Source organism: Lepisma saccharinum, chromosome 10 (assembly GCF_977018435.1).
Source record: "Lepisma saccharinum chromosome 10, izLepSacc3.1, whole genome shotgun sequence".
In the NCBI taxonomy this organism is placed as follows: Eukaryota; Metazoa; Arthropoda; class Insecta; order Zygentoma; family Lepismatidae; genus Lepisma; species Lepisma saccharinum.
This window is the reverse complement of record NC_139238.1, coordinates 30981484-30998445: the sequence shown is the minus strand read 5'-3', so window position 1 is coordinate 30998445 and position 16962 is coordinate 30981484. Positions and strand designations below refer to the sequence as shown.

Here is a 16962-nt window from a genome sequence, read left to right as displayed (position 1 = left end):
TCAGTACATATCTCTATCGTAGCTTTGTGCCTGTAGAAACCAGGGAAAGCTTTCCGTTTCAGTACACAGCTCTATCGTAGCTTTCTGCCTGTAAAAACCAGGGAAAGCTTTCCGTTTCAGTACATATCTCTATCGTAGCTTTGTGCCTGTAAAAACCAGGGAAAGCTTTCCGTTTCAGTACACAGCTCTATCGTAGCTTTCTGCCTTTAAAAACCAGGGAAAGCTTTCCGTTTCAGTACATATCTCTATCGTAGCTTTGTGCCTGTAGAAACCAGGGAAAGCTTTCCGTTTCAGTACACAGCTCTATCGTAGCTTTCTGCCTGTAAAAACCAGGGAAAGTCTTCCGTTTCAGTACATATCTCTATCGTAGCTTTGTGCCTGTAGAAACCAGAGAAAGCTTACCGTTTCAGTACATAGTTCTATCGTTGCTTGGTGCCTGTAAAAAACAGGGAAAGCTTTCCGTTTCAGTACATTGCTCTATCGTAGTTCTGTGCCAGTATAAACCAGAGAGAGCTAACCGTTTCAGTACATAAGCTCTATCGTTGCCTTTGTGCCTGTGAAAACCGGAACAAGATTTACGACAATGACAAAATTTTCCGTTTCAGATTTCTGTAAACTTAACGTTTGTGCCTGTAGAATTTGGTTGAAGCTTTTCGTTACAGTAACACTGGTAAAACAGGTAAGGTATTATCCACAACAACTTTGTTAGTGGGGATTCCCCTCTATGAATTGCTGTAGGCGATTCATCATTTACACGTGCCGCTCTTTGCATACCACTTCTCGCAATTTTACACGTGGAAGCGGGAAGGTTGACAGAGGGCATTGTAACACAGGTGAAAAGGGGTTAGGGGGGATGAGGAAGGGGACCGGAATTTCGACGCGTAATGAGGTAAAGTCTGGTAGCGTTGTCGCCCTTGAGCATATTTCCTGCTACAAGGAAATATCCAAGCAAAAAGTAGGCGGACTCTCTGGGTTCCACGCGTGCGAATTGCCCTGGCATTTCTGCTCACGTGGGGTTCGTAAACACGATGCAATTGGCACGTGAAGGGACGCTCACAGCTTCGCTGGCCAATTGCAGCTTCTCGCACTGTTTTTTACTGCCCTCGTGACCATTCATATATACCGGCGGGAGGAATTGCTTCGGCTAATTCTCTGCCTTACTTTCGACAAGTGTGAGTAACCAGACTAGGACAACAGGATGTATTTCTACGCAAGGCTGTTCATCGTCTTGGCTGTCTCGAGCTGTGTGGTACTTGGAAAGTTATGTAAGTATATCCTAGACTGACGTCTCAACATGCTGCATGCGTTCACTGGCATACGCAGGATTTCTTTTTTTTTTCGGGAGGCGCTGCGTACACAATAAGATATCTCGTATTCTTAAAGCTTTCAATTCTCAAAATTGGCAATCGGGGATCATTTTATGTGGGGTTTGCATTTTATCACTTTGTTTTTTCCCAGAGTTCTTCACTTATTTTATTTGTAAATGTTGACTTTCTCAAAATTTCGGAGGCAGCCCCCTCCTCGAACGCCAGTGAAGAGCTTGGTACCGAAACATGACAAGCCACACCCGGTAAAGTATTCAGTAGAAGAGCGAGTTTTTACTTTTGAAAAGTTTCATAATTGCTATTAATCCTTTAATGTTCGCAAGACTTCTGAATTTTTGGAATAGATATAATTCGAACATTTTTTTGTTGTCCCCTTGGAGTTCGACTCAAACAAAAGTATGTTTGAAGTGTTACTTTACTCAAGTTCAATATTTTTCTAAAATAATGCGCATGATTTCGTGGCTTGCCATGTTCAAACAATATGATAAGCCACATTCTCTAAATTCCTTTAAGAACTACAGGGTGATACACTATTATGTCCCTATTTTTATTTCCCTATATATCTGTGATTAATGATTACTTACATGGTTACTTTCAATTGTATATTATACTGCTCCTTGCCAGCTTAGCAACACACCGTTGCCGACGGGGTTCAATGTTCCTGATAACCCGTTGCAACATATCTCCTGTCACATGTGCACATTCCTCCCTAATCACTGCTTCCAAAGTGTCCAAATCTCGCGGTTTTATGGCATACACTTTGTCTTTCAAGTACCCCAGAGAAAGAAATCCAATGGGTCAAGTCTGGGCTTCTCGGTGGCCAATCAACATTCCTGCGTCGTCCGATAACGCGGCCTGGAAAAGCGTTGCCAAGCCATTCTCGTTAAATCAACGCAAAATGGGGAAGGGCGCCATCATGCATAAAGTGCACATAACCCACATCGTTCCAGGTTGCAGCAATGGGATGAACGAAAGTTGCTAGCATGTGCCATACTTGCATATGCGCCATCTTCACTTCTTCGTGGTTAGACCAACGTAAAACAGGCAACAGTTCTGTCAAAATTATGTAATGGCATAGAACAGAGCATAATGTAACAGTAAAATTATTGATAATATATCGATACTGACATATATATAGTGGAATAAAAATAGGGACATAATAGTGGATCACTATTGCAACATAAAGCTTTTAGATGTCTAAGTAGCCACAATTGTTCATCTACGAAGAGATCTGATGAACTTCAGATTAAAAATACATCTATTTGATGCCGTAAATAATTTTGAAGCAAATATTTTCCCACCAGAAAGTTCTAGAAATTACAGGCACAATAGTATGACAAGCCATAAATTATTTTATTCTTTACTTAATTGACTTAAGACCAAGAGCTATCATCTGATGGTCGGTAGGCATTGTCCTCATTACTCTCGTCTATAAGAGAACTGGGACCATCACTAGAATTAGGCAACAGAGTGTCAAAATTGAACAATTACCTCTTCGGACTGAGAAACACCTCACTTCAGGACGTCACCTTACACAGCGTCTTGTCATGTTCTTCTAAAAAAAAAAAAGATATGGGAAGATCATATTACATGAGGTTTTCAGGCACAGTGTATTTCCCCTCAGAAGCTATACTACGTCCACGCACTCTGTGGAGCAACGCCGCGAATAACGGTAGTGACGGGGAGAAAGCTTGTGTGTGCCTAGCAAGGCAGTGCGCGCTGCTGCGAACGGGTGGTAGCTGCAGCCGCTTTTACCTCCATGCAATCCTTTACCCTCTCACGTGTTCATTGGTTGAGTACGCTCGCGCAGAGGCCTCGTTTTCGTTTCGCATGCTCCACAAACTGCATAGGACAGAGTATAGAGCAAAATTAAGGAGAACTGTATCTTGAGGAAGTATAAAATGTTAAAATCCATTGATAATTTAGTGATATTTTCAAAAAGTTTAACAAGTGATTTTCAACTTGGATTGCAATTTCATATACTTCTTTTCCCTTCAGCCGACTACGTTGAAATCTGCAAATATGGCGATCCTAACATCAACGAATGCGTGAGGTCCTCAGCTCAAAAAATGTTCCAGGAAGCTACGAAAGGTAATTATTTGTATTTATGTAATTTTACGTCTCTTATGTTTAAACAACTGAGGGAAGAAACGCAATGAGGGGTTCATGAAATATCCAAAATTCAAATCTAGACCCCTAGCTAATCTCCAGCTGAATGTTACTTAAGAATTTCTCTATGGGTTGTACCTTTTAAAACATATTTCAACTTGCTCAACCCACAGGTAAGACCGAGCTCGTACTCTCAGTTGATTCGTTCGAGATGAACAAGGAATCAGTCGATTTTACCTGGAACACTTGAGAAGAAAATCAACGGAAATGCTGTCATCTCCACAATACACATTGCCTTCTAACATCGGGTTAAACTTCAGTCTTGGGCATTTTAGGTCATTTCTCTGTCATTTTGCGAATAAGAGAATCAGTGGTGCCAACTTCCATTATTTTTTTTTCGGGTAGGGGGCAAATTTACACAAACGGAATTCTAGCTACAAAAATGTATATATATCTGCCTCTCTTGAGAAATTATTCGAGGCTATGATAAAAATTAGTGATGACCTGATATAATTGATAAAGGGACATGAGCGTCATGACCAGGCCGGGATTCGAACACTCAACCTGCGTCATTAGAAGATAAGGATTTACATACTTCAGAGCTGATTTAAATAAGGTGAACGGGCTTGACCGATGGATTTGGTTTAGTTCACGTCGCTTTTCTGCCACTTTTGGCTAATCGCGAAGATGATGATGGGTGATGATAGACGCTCACGAAGAACACTCATGCCCAGGCGGCGATTCGAACTCGGGATTTCTGGTGTCACAGCGCGCTGTGCTAACCACTTCTTCACGGAGGTCGATGAGGTGAAACAGAGGCCATATTGTTAGGTTCCTCCACCTTTCTGACGAGAATGTGAAATTCAACAAATCTATGACAGCCAATCAACTTTCTCGGCCAACGTAATCCATCCAATTAAGAAAAATATATTTACGTAATTTGTGTTATTATATGTGATAAAGTTATGCAGCCATTTGTACCCTATGAAATAGGAAATTACCAAAATTTGAACCTATAATAGGTGATGAAACAGGCGAGTGCGAGAAGGTTACGCAATACTGAACTGCATAATCTGTAGGTATCCAAATATTACCGTAATAATTAACATTTTGATTGGACGTATGTAACACGTTTGGAAGAGGCAAGAAATTGTTTCGAGGTTCTGTACTGGTAACCTAAAGGTAAGATACCGTAAGGGAGGTTTAAGGCGTAGAAGTTGGGAAAACCGAAAGAAATTGGTAGAGACAGATCACTTTCGAACATGCCCTGTTGATTTCACCAGTCTAATTGCCGAACCTATTTGTAGAACGTGAGCAACTGCGTTGAGATGACGTCAGCGGCTCAATTGTTATGCGGCAGAGAAGGGGAGAAATCGAGTGAACAGACCGAAGCAGTACGCGATGCTGCGAAGGGGGCAGTCGCTTTCCCCCCTCCACGCAATCCCATTCCCTCTCGCCTGTTGATTGGTGGAGCCGTCTCGCGTCACTGCTTGTTTTCGTTCACTTGCTTCAGAGATACCTGGGACGGAGTATAGGTCTTTTCCGCTCTTACGGCGCACAGTGTGGTATTTTCGTATTCTAGCTGGACAAAATTATTTAGCCTTCAATATGTAAGTTATATATGCCGTAAAGTGTTGTAGATGAAATACAAGAACACTGCCAAGGGTTGAGACATATATTTCAAGAAAATATTTCATACTAATAATAACATATATGACAATGATTACGTTAAATCGGTTAAGAATATCAATGAATCCAAAGCACAGAAGAAACGAAAAGTATTCAAGAGAATATATAAAAACAAGAACCTACATAGTCGTACAAATATATAGAGGTACAACAAATATATACCACACAGACCAAAGGTATACCACACGTCGAAAAAATTCCGCCGTGAAATTTGCATAGTCATTCTGTAATTTAAAAAGGTGTATGAGTGTCGCAAACATTCGCAAACAAATTAACGTGATTTGTGTAGGTAACAACTAACTCTTTCAGAAAACTAGGATAACAGATCTGTATAATGCGATATAATGTACTAAAACTCTAGTCCAAACTGACTTATACGTTTTCTCATACAAAAATAAAATGACTTTTTCTGATGGTGCTCATGCTTAAACTAAAACATATAATAATACACCAACAAATGTAACCTTACGTTGAAACACGAAAGCAAATAACAGCACCACACAATCACCACTAGCACACAGAAACAGACCGTATTCATCGAGCAAACTCAGACGAATGACGCGATCGCTTGCAGCACTTGGCAGGCGGAACTCAGGTAGTCGGCTAGTGAGACCGTTTTTTCTATTGTTCAGTGTGAATTCTTGGAATACAAAGCCTGGTTTCATGTAATATGGTTCAACTCCTTTGCAAATTAACAAGTATTTAACCCATGTTGCCAAATGCGAAAATTGATTTTTTGTCCAGCTAGATTATGAATATACCACACTGTGCGGCGGCTGGTCCTAGTTCTGGCAAGGAAAGTGGGGATTACGCCGCAGATCAACCAGACAACAACGGTGACGTCGAGAGTCACGACGTCGAGGGGAGGAACTACTAGGTGAACCTAGTTCTACTGGCTGCTGCGTTTCTTATCGCACTGGATTGGTCGCTTCCCCGCTCCCCACTGCCCCTGCCAACTTCTAGAACTACCGCCGTAAGAACGGAAAAGAGCTATAGTGGTTTCTGGAGTTATAACTCTCACCCAACATCTCCATCTGACTATGCGAGTCTGGCTTACGAGTCTAGCTACAGCGTAACATGAACAAGAGGTTTCAATCTCAATCTCAGCACTTTCATCATGACGTCACCATTCTCATCTTCGCGCGATTAGGGACATAGATAAATTCAATCGAACATTTGGTAAGAACAAACTAAAAGTAATTGGTACCTTTTACTCAATTTTGTAACTATTTGACTCCTTTTTCTTTTTTGTAGCTCTAAGCAAATGTGCACGATTAGCAAAAATGTTCCTGGGAACAATTATTTGTTTCTCGCCCATTCAAACAAATATTTCCTTATGGGAAACTATTTTCTTGCATATTCAACAAAATGTTTATCCTCAGAGTTTCTTTTCTGCCACTTTCGGCTAATCGCGTCGATGAGTCGTGAATAGATTAAATTGACGAGTAAACACTCACCAACGAACACCCATGCACGGAAACAAAACGGATTTCTTTGTAACAAAACACGTCTTGGTAACGTCAAACAAAATATTTGGTATAAAACATTCCTTGACTATACCCTGTCCCAACTATCTGTGGAGCAGGCGAACAGGAACAAGTCTCTGCGCAAGTAGTGACGCGAGACGGCTCCACCAATGAACAGTGAGAGGAACGGGATTGCGTAATGAAGGGAGGGAGGCGACTGGAAATATCCTATTTCTGTGCTTCGCATTGGCTTTGTCCACTCAATTTCCCTCCTTCTCTGTCGCTATGCGCTGCCCTGCTCCACAGTTAGCTGGGACAAGGTATAGGTGTTGTGCAGACTGGTGCAAGGAAATGTTTATCCAAGTAGACGAATTAGCGGTGCTCAAGTTCAGAAGATTCAACAAATTAATTAGTTAGCACGTACCACGTGACCACGTCGTAAAAGACCTTGGTGTTCTTATTGATTATTCCTTAGCGTTCAAACAGCATATCTCACATGCTGTTAATAACGAATACAAAATACTATGCTTCGTTATTAGAAATACTAAGAATTTCAGAAGTATAAACTGTATAACAACCATATACTGGGTGAGTCTTTTAAAAGAGGCCCCGTGGAAAATGTGCTCCTTGCTTGTAGGCAACCCTGATACATCGAAGAGAAGAGCGGGGCAGAGAACAGTCCAGGATATGTCATGTCATGTCATGTTGTCGAATATGCTTGGCACCGATATCCTGGACTGTCCTCTAACCCGCTCTTCTCTTCGGTGCACCAAGGTTGCCTACATGCAAGGAGCGTATTTTCCACGGGGCCTCTTTTAAAAGACTCACCCAGTACAACAGTATTGTAAGAAGTAGACTGGAATATGCTTCTATTATCTGGTCACCAATCTACAAATCGCATGAAAATATCGTGGAGAGAACACAGAAGAAATTTTTGAGGTATTTATATTATATAAAATATAATAAGCCAGTACAATATAATGTGCCATATCAAAATTTGCTGCATGAATTTAACTTTAAGAGCCTTTGTAATAGGCGGAATATTCTGTATCACTCATACTTACATAAAACTGTAAACGGTATATTAGACAATAGTTATTTCCTCAGTCAACTACAATTCAATACGAGAAGAAGTAATTTACGTGGGCGAAACTTACTGATTCCGAAAATTCCTAAAACTGAGAAATATAAAAGCAGTCCATTAAGTAGAATGTGTGATTTGTATAATACGCTTTGAATGAATAACCAGGCCTTAGATTTTTCATTGCCATTCAAACTATATAAAGAAATGATTGAATCAGAATTATGACAACAAATACACTGTAATCATTCCGGAATCACTATTCTCCCCATTATTTTCCATTGTATTCTACAATTATATATCTATAGGTATTTTATGTATGTAATTATTGCACAAGTCATTGTTCTTGTACTTTGTTTTTTTTTCTGCCGTCTGGAGGTTTACCTCTGTTGAGGGCAGTAAATAAATAAATAAATACAATTAAATAAATACATTACACGTTGCTCCGCTCCAGAACGTAGTGCAAACGGTGCAGATACCAAAAAAAAAAAATACTTGACACCAAATCAATAAAGCAGATGAGTCTGTGTTGTACCGTGTAACCAACTATTTGCGTGAGTGCAGAGAGAGTCAGTAAGTGCAGCGAACTTGGTAACTCAAAGCAATTAAAAGAAACTATTTATCGGTTATTCCAAACATTTTAGGTAGGTACAATTTAGCAAGGGTGACCACCAAAGAGCTGTTCACCTGCCACCTCTTAAACTCTCTTACAACAAACTTATCCAGTGATGATGACACGTAAGATTTTATATATATATAGCATTGGCAATTAGAATAACTTGAGATCAGTTACCAGACTTCCTTCCTTCCGTTTCAGGAATTCGGGAATATAAGATTCCCCCCATCGATCCCCTCCCCGTTCCGATGCTGCTGATTGATCAGGGGGTGGGACCCGTCGGTCTCGTTCTCACTTTCACCGACGCCAAAATCCATGGCATAAAAGGAGCAGTCGTCACATCAGTGAGGTAAGCAGCCGTGTTGACAAATCGAAAGAATTACATTTCAACTCTCATCCTTTTATCTACATGAAGCTTTCACTTTACAATCCTTTCATTCTCACTTCTCTCTTTTCAAAAATTCCTTTCGCATTTTTTTGTTAATTTTTCCATTATCTTCCTTTTACTCTGTTTGCTCCTTTCGCTTCCGCTTCTATAGTGCTTTCTTTCGTGCATTTTCACTATTATTAACTTCACTTTCATGCTTACAATGTTTCTCTCTTCTGTTAATTTTCCTTCTTCGTTCCTTTCGTTCTCGTTTTCCTCAGTTAGTTTTTCTTTGATCTTCTTTTATTTCACGTTCGTTCAGTTAATTCTCCGTTGTCCATTTATTTATGAGTTAATTTTACTTTGCTCTTCCCTCGCATTTTCTTCAGTTAACTTTCCTTTTCTTTCCTTTCAAGTTGTTCAGTTTATTTTCTTTTGTAATACTACTGATTCCCTATTTTATCTGATTTTTCTTTGTCCTTCATTTCTCTCAGCTTCTCTTCAGTTAATTTACCTTTTCCTCCTTTCCTTTCCAGTTTCATTGAGTTAATATTCCCCTTTCCTTCTTTCCTTTGCTGTTTCCTTCCATTTAATTCCTTTTTCTTCTTTCTTTCCCGTTTAATTCAGTTAATTTTCGCCTTTCCATCTTTCCTTTCTTGTTTTCTTTAATTAATTTTCCTTTGTCCATTATTTTTCCCTTCTCGGTTAATTTTCCTTTGTTCTTCTTTTCTATCCCGTATTCTTCAGTTAATATTTCCTTTCTTGTTTTGTTCTGTTAATTTTCCTTGTTCTTCTCTTCTTCCTCCTTTTGTTTCTTTAGATTTTTCGCATTCCCTTCTTTTTATTACGCTTTCTCTATTCCATCCTTTTCTTCCCGTTGTCTTTAGATAAAATTCATTTTTACTTCTTTCTTTCCCGTTCTCCGTTACTCTCTATTTTCTCTCTCTTAAATTTAAAAGTATTATCATTTGATGAAACTATATTTACATTCATTGAATATTTATTCGATCTGTTTAGAATGAACTTACAAGAAGAGTTCATATCTCTTCTGAAAATTACTTCTTGTGAAAGCATTTCTTGTAAGAATAACGGATATAGAAACATTTCATTAAATTAATGCCACCTCACTAATTCAGACCATGGGCAAAATACTTAATAAGAAAAAGGTAAATGGAAAAGGAAAGAACCAGAGACTCTAAGAGAGCTCTCAGACCGAAGCGACACGCGACATGCGACAAGTGACACGACCAGCTGCACATGTCTCTTGTCGCTCTGACGGGACTGTTTTCTCAATAACGTGCATCGTATCTTCTCGGTTTGGTTGTCGCGCATGCGGAAAATGTTTTATATCCGTATATATGCGCGACCACCAGACTGAGGCGGCACGATGCACACTATAGAGGAAAGGGCAACACGTGCAGATTGTCGTGTCACTTTGGTTCGAAAGGTTGCAGTTGTTTCTGAAGGTTCGTTTCCAAGCAGCATGCGACAGGCGACTAGCTGTTTTTCCGAACCGAAGCGACACGACAAACTGTACGTGTCGCTTGGACTTGGTATTTCCTCAATGCATCGCGTTGCAGGGAGCCGTGTCGCTTGTCGCTTCTGTCAGAAACCTACCTTGAAAACCTGAATTACTGAAATATATATAACTCAAAATTTATTCATGTTTTACGAGAGTCCGTAACGGTGCCACAAAAACTTAGTAATAAGCACAGACCTAAGAAAAGGGGACGAATTTAAAATACAGTTAAATACCATGTAACAGAGGGCACTTGCGTACAATTCTGTAGTTTTAATGTGCTTGTGGCAGGAGACCAGGGGATCTCACTTTCCCTGCGTCCCCCTGGTGTTGTCAATGGATTTAATGTTATTGGTTTGTTATTTTATTTCATTATCTTTCTATACCTTCAGCTCTTCAATAGATTACATGTTCCTAATTTTTTTTCCTACTAGAGTTGATCCTGACAATTACTACCTAGAAGGAAATTTGACCGGCCCCGCACTGCATATTGAGGGAGATTACGAAATTCAAGGCAAAATCTTGCTGCTTCCAATTACAGGAAAAGGCAAATGTAATATAAGTTTCGGTAAGTTGAAACGAAAATTACTACCCTACACAGTAGTTACAGGTTGAGTGCATTTTTTAAAGTCTGTATCTCGAGATGTTTTTATAAATATTTGTTATGCTCTGTAGCTTCAGGTGTCATATCTTCTTGAAGATTGTCATTTTTTTAATGAACCGAATTCTTCGCTGCTTATGTTCACATCATCAGCTACAGAGTTCGGTTCGTGATGTTATCAGAGTGGATTGGGTGGGGCTGGATTCAATACGCTTTCTATCTTAATAATCTTATAGATATTTGCCAATAACTGCCCAGGAAACTATTTAATAATATGTTTCCCTTATTTCAAACCTCGCAAGCAGTGTTGACCTAGATATTATGTATGCTTACAATTGAGCATTACAGTTGAACCTGAGTTACATGTATGTCAACGTGAAGAGAAAATAATATGTATAAACTAGAATTACTTACAAATAAGATTTAGATACCGTGTCATATCACTATTAAAATACGTAATTGTATCTATTTTGAGGAACAAGATAAAATACAGGTTATTTCTGTTATAAAGTGGTAAATAAACGAATGTAAAAGTATATTTTTAATGTGTGTACTTTCGTGTTGCGATTTCGTACAAAACAAAATGTATTTCATTTTCTGAACTGCGGCAAATCTCTCTCCTCTGATTTCATGCCGCGCGCCGCCTCTTCTTGCTTCCTTGCCGTCTCATCTTTCTCGCAACTCGAAACCAACACCCATCATGTCCGCCTGTCCTATTTCGCATTTGTGTTTTTGTAACGACAAGAATGTATACTTCTGTCACATTGTTGTAGCTTGGTTACGTACAAATCAACTGCATTCTATGATAATTAGTACGTATAACACCGAATTACGTATAAATGCATTACGTACAAATAAGGTTTAATTACCACGTTCCGAAGTTATATTTTGTCGGGACACAGAAATTTACGTATAAAACAGAATTGCGCAGAACTGAGTTACGTATAAAGCAGTCTCAACTGTAATTGCTTAAAATCTAATTCCATATCAAAGGAACGCAAATACATACCATAAAAACAAACTATAACAAAATTAAAATTTGTATTTACATAAATTGAAGATTTTCGATTTTATTTTCTTCATCAAAGGAATGCCCTTGAGGTTCAACTCAGAAACAAAATAAAAATAAATACCCACTTATCAGTGTTGCTCACGTGTAATGAACAGCATTCTATCTTTTTATAATGTTTAAGATATAATGAGTATTCAAAACATAGCTTTGGGTCTAAAAAATTAACAATACTGAACTCTATACGTATGATATGGCGCTCATTTGAGTTGTTTTAAGTCCACTTTATGCACAGATATGCTAATCGAGACTGAACCTACATTTGAAAGTGAGATCCGAACCGTTGCGCATTGTACCTCCACCGGGTTTCGAACCCGGGGCCCCCTGTATGATATAGTTTGCATGTAGTGAGTCAGAAATAGTTATCCTTGGTTGGGATGTGTCACTCATAGCCAGATTGTGAGATGGTTCAAGGCAAAGAAGGGAATCCCCCGAATCCTTCAAATGTATACGCCTTCTTCTATCCTCAGTTTCCACATCCAGCTGTTTCCACCTATTCTTGCTCTTCTTTTACTAGTATCTTTGTACACTGCATGACCTTCCACTTCCTGCTATTTCTATAAATTCTTGTTCATCTTTTAGGCTCTTTCCTCACTCTTTCTACACTGTATTTTCTTCCTGGAAGTCAAGTCATTCTGGTATCACATTCTCTTCATATGCCCTTTTTTTCCCTCAGTGTCCACTTTCTGATGTTTCCACCTATTCTTGCTTTTCTTTTAGGCCCTTTCCTCACTATTTGTACGCTGCATTCTCTTACTGAAACTCTTCCTGCTATCATATAGCCTTTATATGTTCTGGTCTTTCAATCTCCACCTATTTTTTGTTTTCTTTTTAGCACATTTCCCACTCTTTGTGAACCATATAGCTCCTGCTAGATGCATTTCTTGTTCCCATCTTCTTCAAATGCCTTCTTCTCTAATCTTGATGTTTCCACGCAGTCCTTCGTGCTTGTATGTGGCCCTTTTCCTACTCTTTGTGCAACCCATACCTTCATTGTAAGCTCTTCTGGCTCCGTTCTGTTCATGTGCCCAAACAAACTCAATCTTCTGATCTATTCTTCACCTGTTTATCGAATCTCATTTCTTTTTCTGTCACTTGTGGTTTCCCATAGAATAATTTGTAACAATTTTATCTTCTGTACCTGAATATTGCTTCTTCTTTTCGTCGTTGTTCCTGCGCTTCCTTTCTTTACAGTGCATGTAGGTTATACCATGTGTTGTATATTACCTTCTATCACTTGATACACACATCCTTGTACTGTATCAACCTCTATTAACACCTATTCCAGTTGTCCTGTAATAGTCATATCTTGATATCCATTTCTCTCGATGACATTTCATACATATTTGAAACTTTCTACCACACCTCTTCTTTCCAGGAACATTCTTTTGTGTTATTATTGTTGTTATACTATTTCTCTTTGGTAACGCATTGGCTCATAATATCTTTGCAGAAGATGTTGATATCCTCGTTCGCATTCATGGAAAACCAGTGACTAAGAAAGGAAAGACGTACATGCAAATAGAGAAATTCATTTTTCACATCTTTCCTAAAGGTGGCGGTATCTACCTTGGAAATTTATTCAATGGAAACAAGCAATTAAGTAAGTGTTGCTTATTATTATCGTTCTTAAGGTAAATGTAAGAAATATTAGTTTCCTGTTGTTATAGTTCAGAATTGAAGTCAAGTTCGTATATAGAGAAGGAATTCAATGTGTCTAACTCTCTCCCGTAAACATTTTTAATTACTTTCGGAATGAAATAAACAAGAATTACAAACGCATATGTTTAGTAGGTTGAAACGTGTTTCTAGGTTTGAAAATTTGATGTATATTCTAGTAGCCGAATTACAGATGTATACACACACACACAGCGGGCATAATTCCTTCTCATTTGACATAATTTATGCCAAATTTATATTTTATCCCCCTACACTCAAATCCAAAATTTAAATAAATATATTTCCTTAGTTCCAGTAATACATTTTTTCGCAACTCCCTCGAGATAATTATAATGGTTCAAAAATTGGTAATCTAACTGAAAGAAAAAGTAAAAATAATATTGATTTACATTACTATTAAACAGTAGCGGCAAAACTGGGGGGGGGGGGGGCAATTTACTTTCTTGCCAGACAAGGCTTAGCATTAAGAAGCCATTGTGCGGAGACAAAAAGCGGGAACGGGCAACTGCCCCACGCCCTCCTAATCGCAGCCACTGCTATTAAAGTAAATCAAGCCAATATTGTTACGGGTAAACACAAGAAAATAGTTCATAATAAGAATAACAGATGGCGGAAGCGGGGGAAAGAAAACTTAGAGCTTGCTTAGGGATGTTTCCGTTGAAAAGGTTTCGTAGAAGATCTAATGTATTAAAATATAACACGCTATGAGAAAAACCAAACTTGAAAACGTCCAAGAGAGCAAAATATAAGAAAGATGGAAATTAAAGTGTAAAACAATTTAGTGTAAAATTCAGAAAGTTTATATCTATAAACGTTATAATTTAAACTATAATAGTACTTTAATAGTTGCATGACATGTTCCTTCAAATCTGCAATAATTAGTGTTTCATGTGAGTAGTTCCACAACATAAATATTATGGATGAAATTGCTCCAATTTTTCAAAGCTTTATCCTGAACGAAGTGTGTAAAAATTAATAACAACTTAGAATAAATATGCATTTCAGTACACTATATGTAATGTATTTTAGGTCGCCCGAAAAAAACTTTTGGCGACATTCATGTTTGCGTCGCTCTTATGGCGGTCTCCGTGGCGTAGTGGTTAGCACCGCGCGCTACAATGCCAGGGGTCCTGAGTTTGAGCTCGACCTGGGCATGGGTGTTCTTTGTGAATGTCCTTTAATCATTTTAATCCTCAGCGTCGCGATTAGCCAAAGTAAGCAGAAAATCTACGCCAAGTAAAAAAATCAAGTCTAATGTAACGTTGACTAATCGAGACAATGAGAACAAATGAAGATAAAATTAAATGAAAGAACACTAATGTATAAGCTTAGATTCAAACATAGGAGATGGAGCTATTGATATACGTAATATTATTATCTATATTAACTATATGTATGTATATTGATATATTAAGCTGACACAAAACAAGAGAAACTTATTATCGGCTTCATTTATTATGTTCAGTGTCAAAAGTTGTATTTTCTTGTATTCTTCTTGGGTAAAAATATACTAATACATTGTTGCATTTTCAGGTGACACAATGAACAATTTCCTCAACTCAAATTTTATTGAGGTCATAGGCGAGCTTAAACCCTCAATCAACGACGCTCTATCTCAACTCTTCGGTGGTCTAGCGAAGAGGGTGTTCGACAAGGTACCATACACGGAGATGTATCCCAAGAGTTGAGTTGGCAACATTGTTGCTTCTCGTCAAATCCTCTGTTCTCTATTTATTTGTATCTTTCGATTGTTGTAGACAATTGTTAGTGCTTTTCTTTATTAAAACCTGTGATAAGATGTTGAGTGTGATGTGTCTGATAAATGTGGAAATTGCTTTGTAGCATGAAGTGTTGACACATTAAATGTTCTTTCCTAAATGTGATTTTTTATTTCTCTTTCTGTCAGTGTATCAGCGATACCGGGTTCGAATTCCAGCCTGGGCATGCGTGTGCGTTGTGAGTGTCCTTGCATCAATTTCATCATTTATCACTCATTCTCATCGTCGCGATTAGCCAAATGTGACAGAAACCGAAGTAATGTAAACTAATTCAAGTACAACAATAATCGCCTTTGTATCAATTAGCTTACTTTATTTTCCAAAATGAACAACGCTTATAGCTCTTTTCAGTTCTTGCGGCGGGCGCTCTAGAAACTAGCAAGTGAAGTGGGGAGCGGGTAAGCGACCAATCCAGCGCGATAAGAAACGTAGCAGCCAGTAGAACGAGGTTCAAGTAGTACTTTTTTCTGCCGCGTCGTGTCTCTCGGCGCCACTGCTGTTGTCTGGTTGGTCTGCGGCGTAATCCCCGCTCCCCACTTCCCTTGCCAGCTTCTAGAGCGCCCGCCGTAAGAACTGAAAAGAGCTATAACTCAACGTAACTTCACGATTAAAATTTTCCCCTACAATCCGTGCAATGGGATAGAACTACAGTATATTACGTCCACGTAAGATTGAAGTCGACGTAAATAAAATCATATGACCTGTGAAGCATCCAATCCGATGGTTGCTGTTTAGTAAGAACTGTACGGGCTCGATAGCCGGTGGAGGCACATAGTGGTTCGGATCCCACTTTAAGCTGTAGGTCCGGTCCCAATTAGCCTTACTGTGCAACAAGTGGACTGTAGGAAGAAAATGTGCATATTTGAGCCGCAACGTTAAACTAAACTACTGCAGTTATTTTATTTAGTTTATTTTATTTCGCCTTTCTGCCACTTGTGTCTAATCTCAAAGCAATAAGCGACGATATGATGAAATTAATGAAGGGTTACTCATAAAGAACACCCATGCCAAAGTATTCTTACCTGGGTAGCCTGGCTTCACAGCGTGCTACGCGAACCACTCCGCCACGGAGGTCGACTAAACTACTACATTGATGCTAAGGGACTTTCAGTTGTATGTAAATACCTACGGGCAATTTATCTGTGGACAAGATTAGCAAACTTACAAGCCACGTGCCTTCGTTCACTTCGTTCTTGCCGTGGACGGAGTATAGACTATCCGTCTATCTAAAAAAGAGGGATCTAAAGGTGGATGCAGTGTTGTTGCTTATTGGTTTAACTTCAGTCATAACCACCCTTCCTTTCCTCGTAATTGAGCCAAGAATGGCAGCAAGCACAGAGGAATTTCGTAAAGCTATCAACCTCCGTTGCGGCTGTTAGCTTTACAATTCATTCACTTATCATTTTATTTTGGGCCTGAAGCCCGCTTTAGACGAAAACATTTTGCTTAGCATTTTTCTTAACATTTATGCCATGACCAAAATGCTACCGTGTAAAGTGAAAGATTTTATGGCAATTGTCAAGGATAGGCTCGGCCTGTATCGTTTTTCGTAGCGTAACCAATCAGAAGCGACCTCTAGGTCACGAGTGCAGTTGTAATGGCGGCCGCGTGAGATGTAAACAATGTATCACTTCACATTTTTAAAAGCCGATAACTATTCAA

At 38.9% G+C, this 16962-nt stretch overlaps 1 protein-coding gene across 1 annotated transcript; it reads left to right on the top strand.

Annotated features, from left to right (window-relative positions):
* The first annotated feature begins 1164 nt into the window (after nucleotides 1-1164).
* LOC145994302 (protein takeout-like) lies at nucleotides 1165-15329 on the top strand. The gene is made up of 6 exons (XM_083130404.1): nucleotides 1165-1265; nucleotides 3324-3416; nucleotides 8488-8635; nucleotides 10607-10740; nucleotides 13296-13445; nucleotides 15056-15329. Exons 1-6 carry the CDS (start codon nucleotides 1199-1201, stop codon nucleotides 15208-15210), a joined length of 747 nt encoding a protein of 248 aa, XP_082986530.1. The 5' UTR covers nucleotides 1165-1198; the 3' UTR covers nucleotides 15211-15329.
* Nucleotides 15330-16962: the final 1633 nt, after the last annotated feature.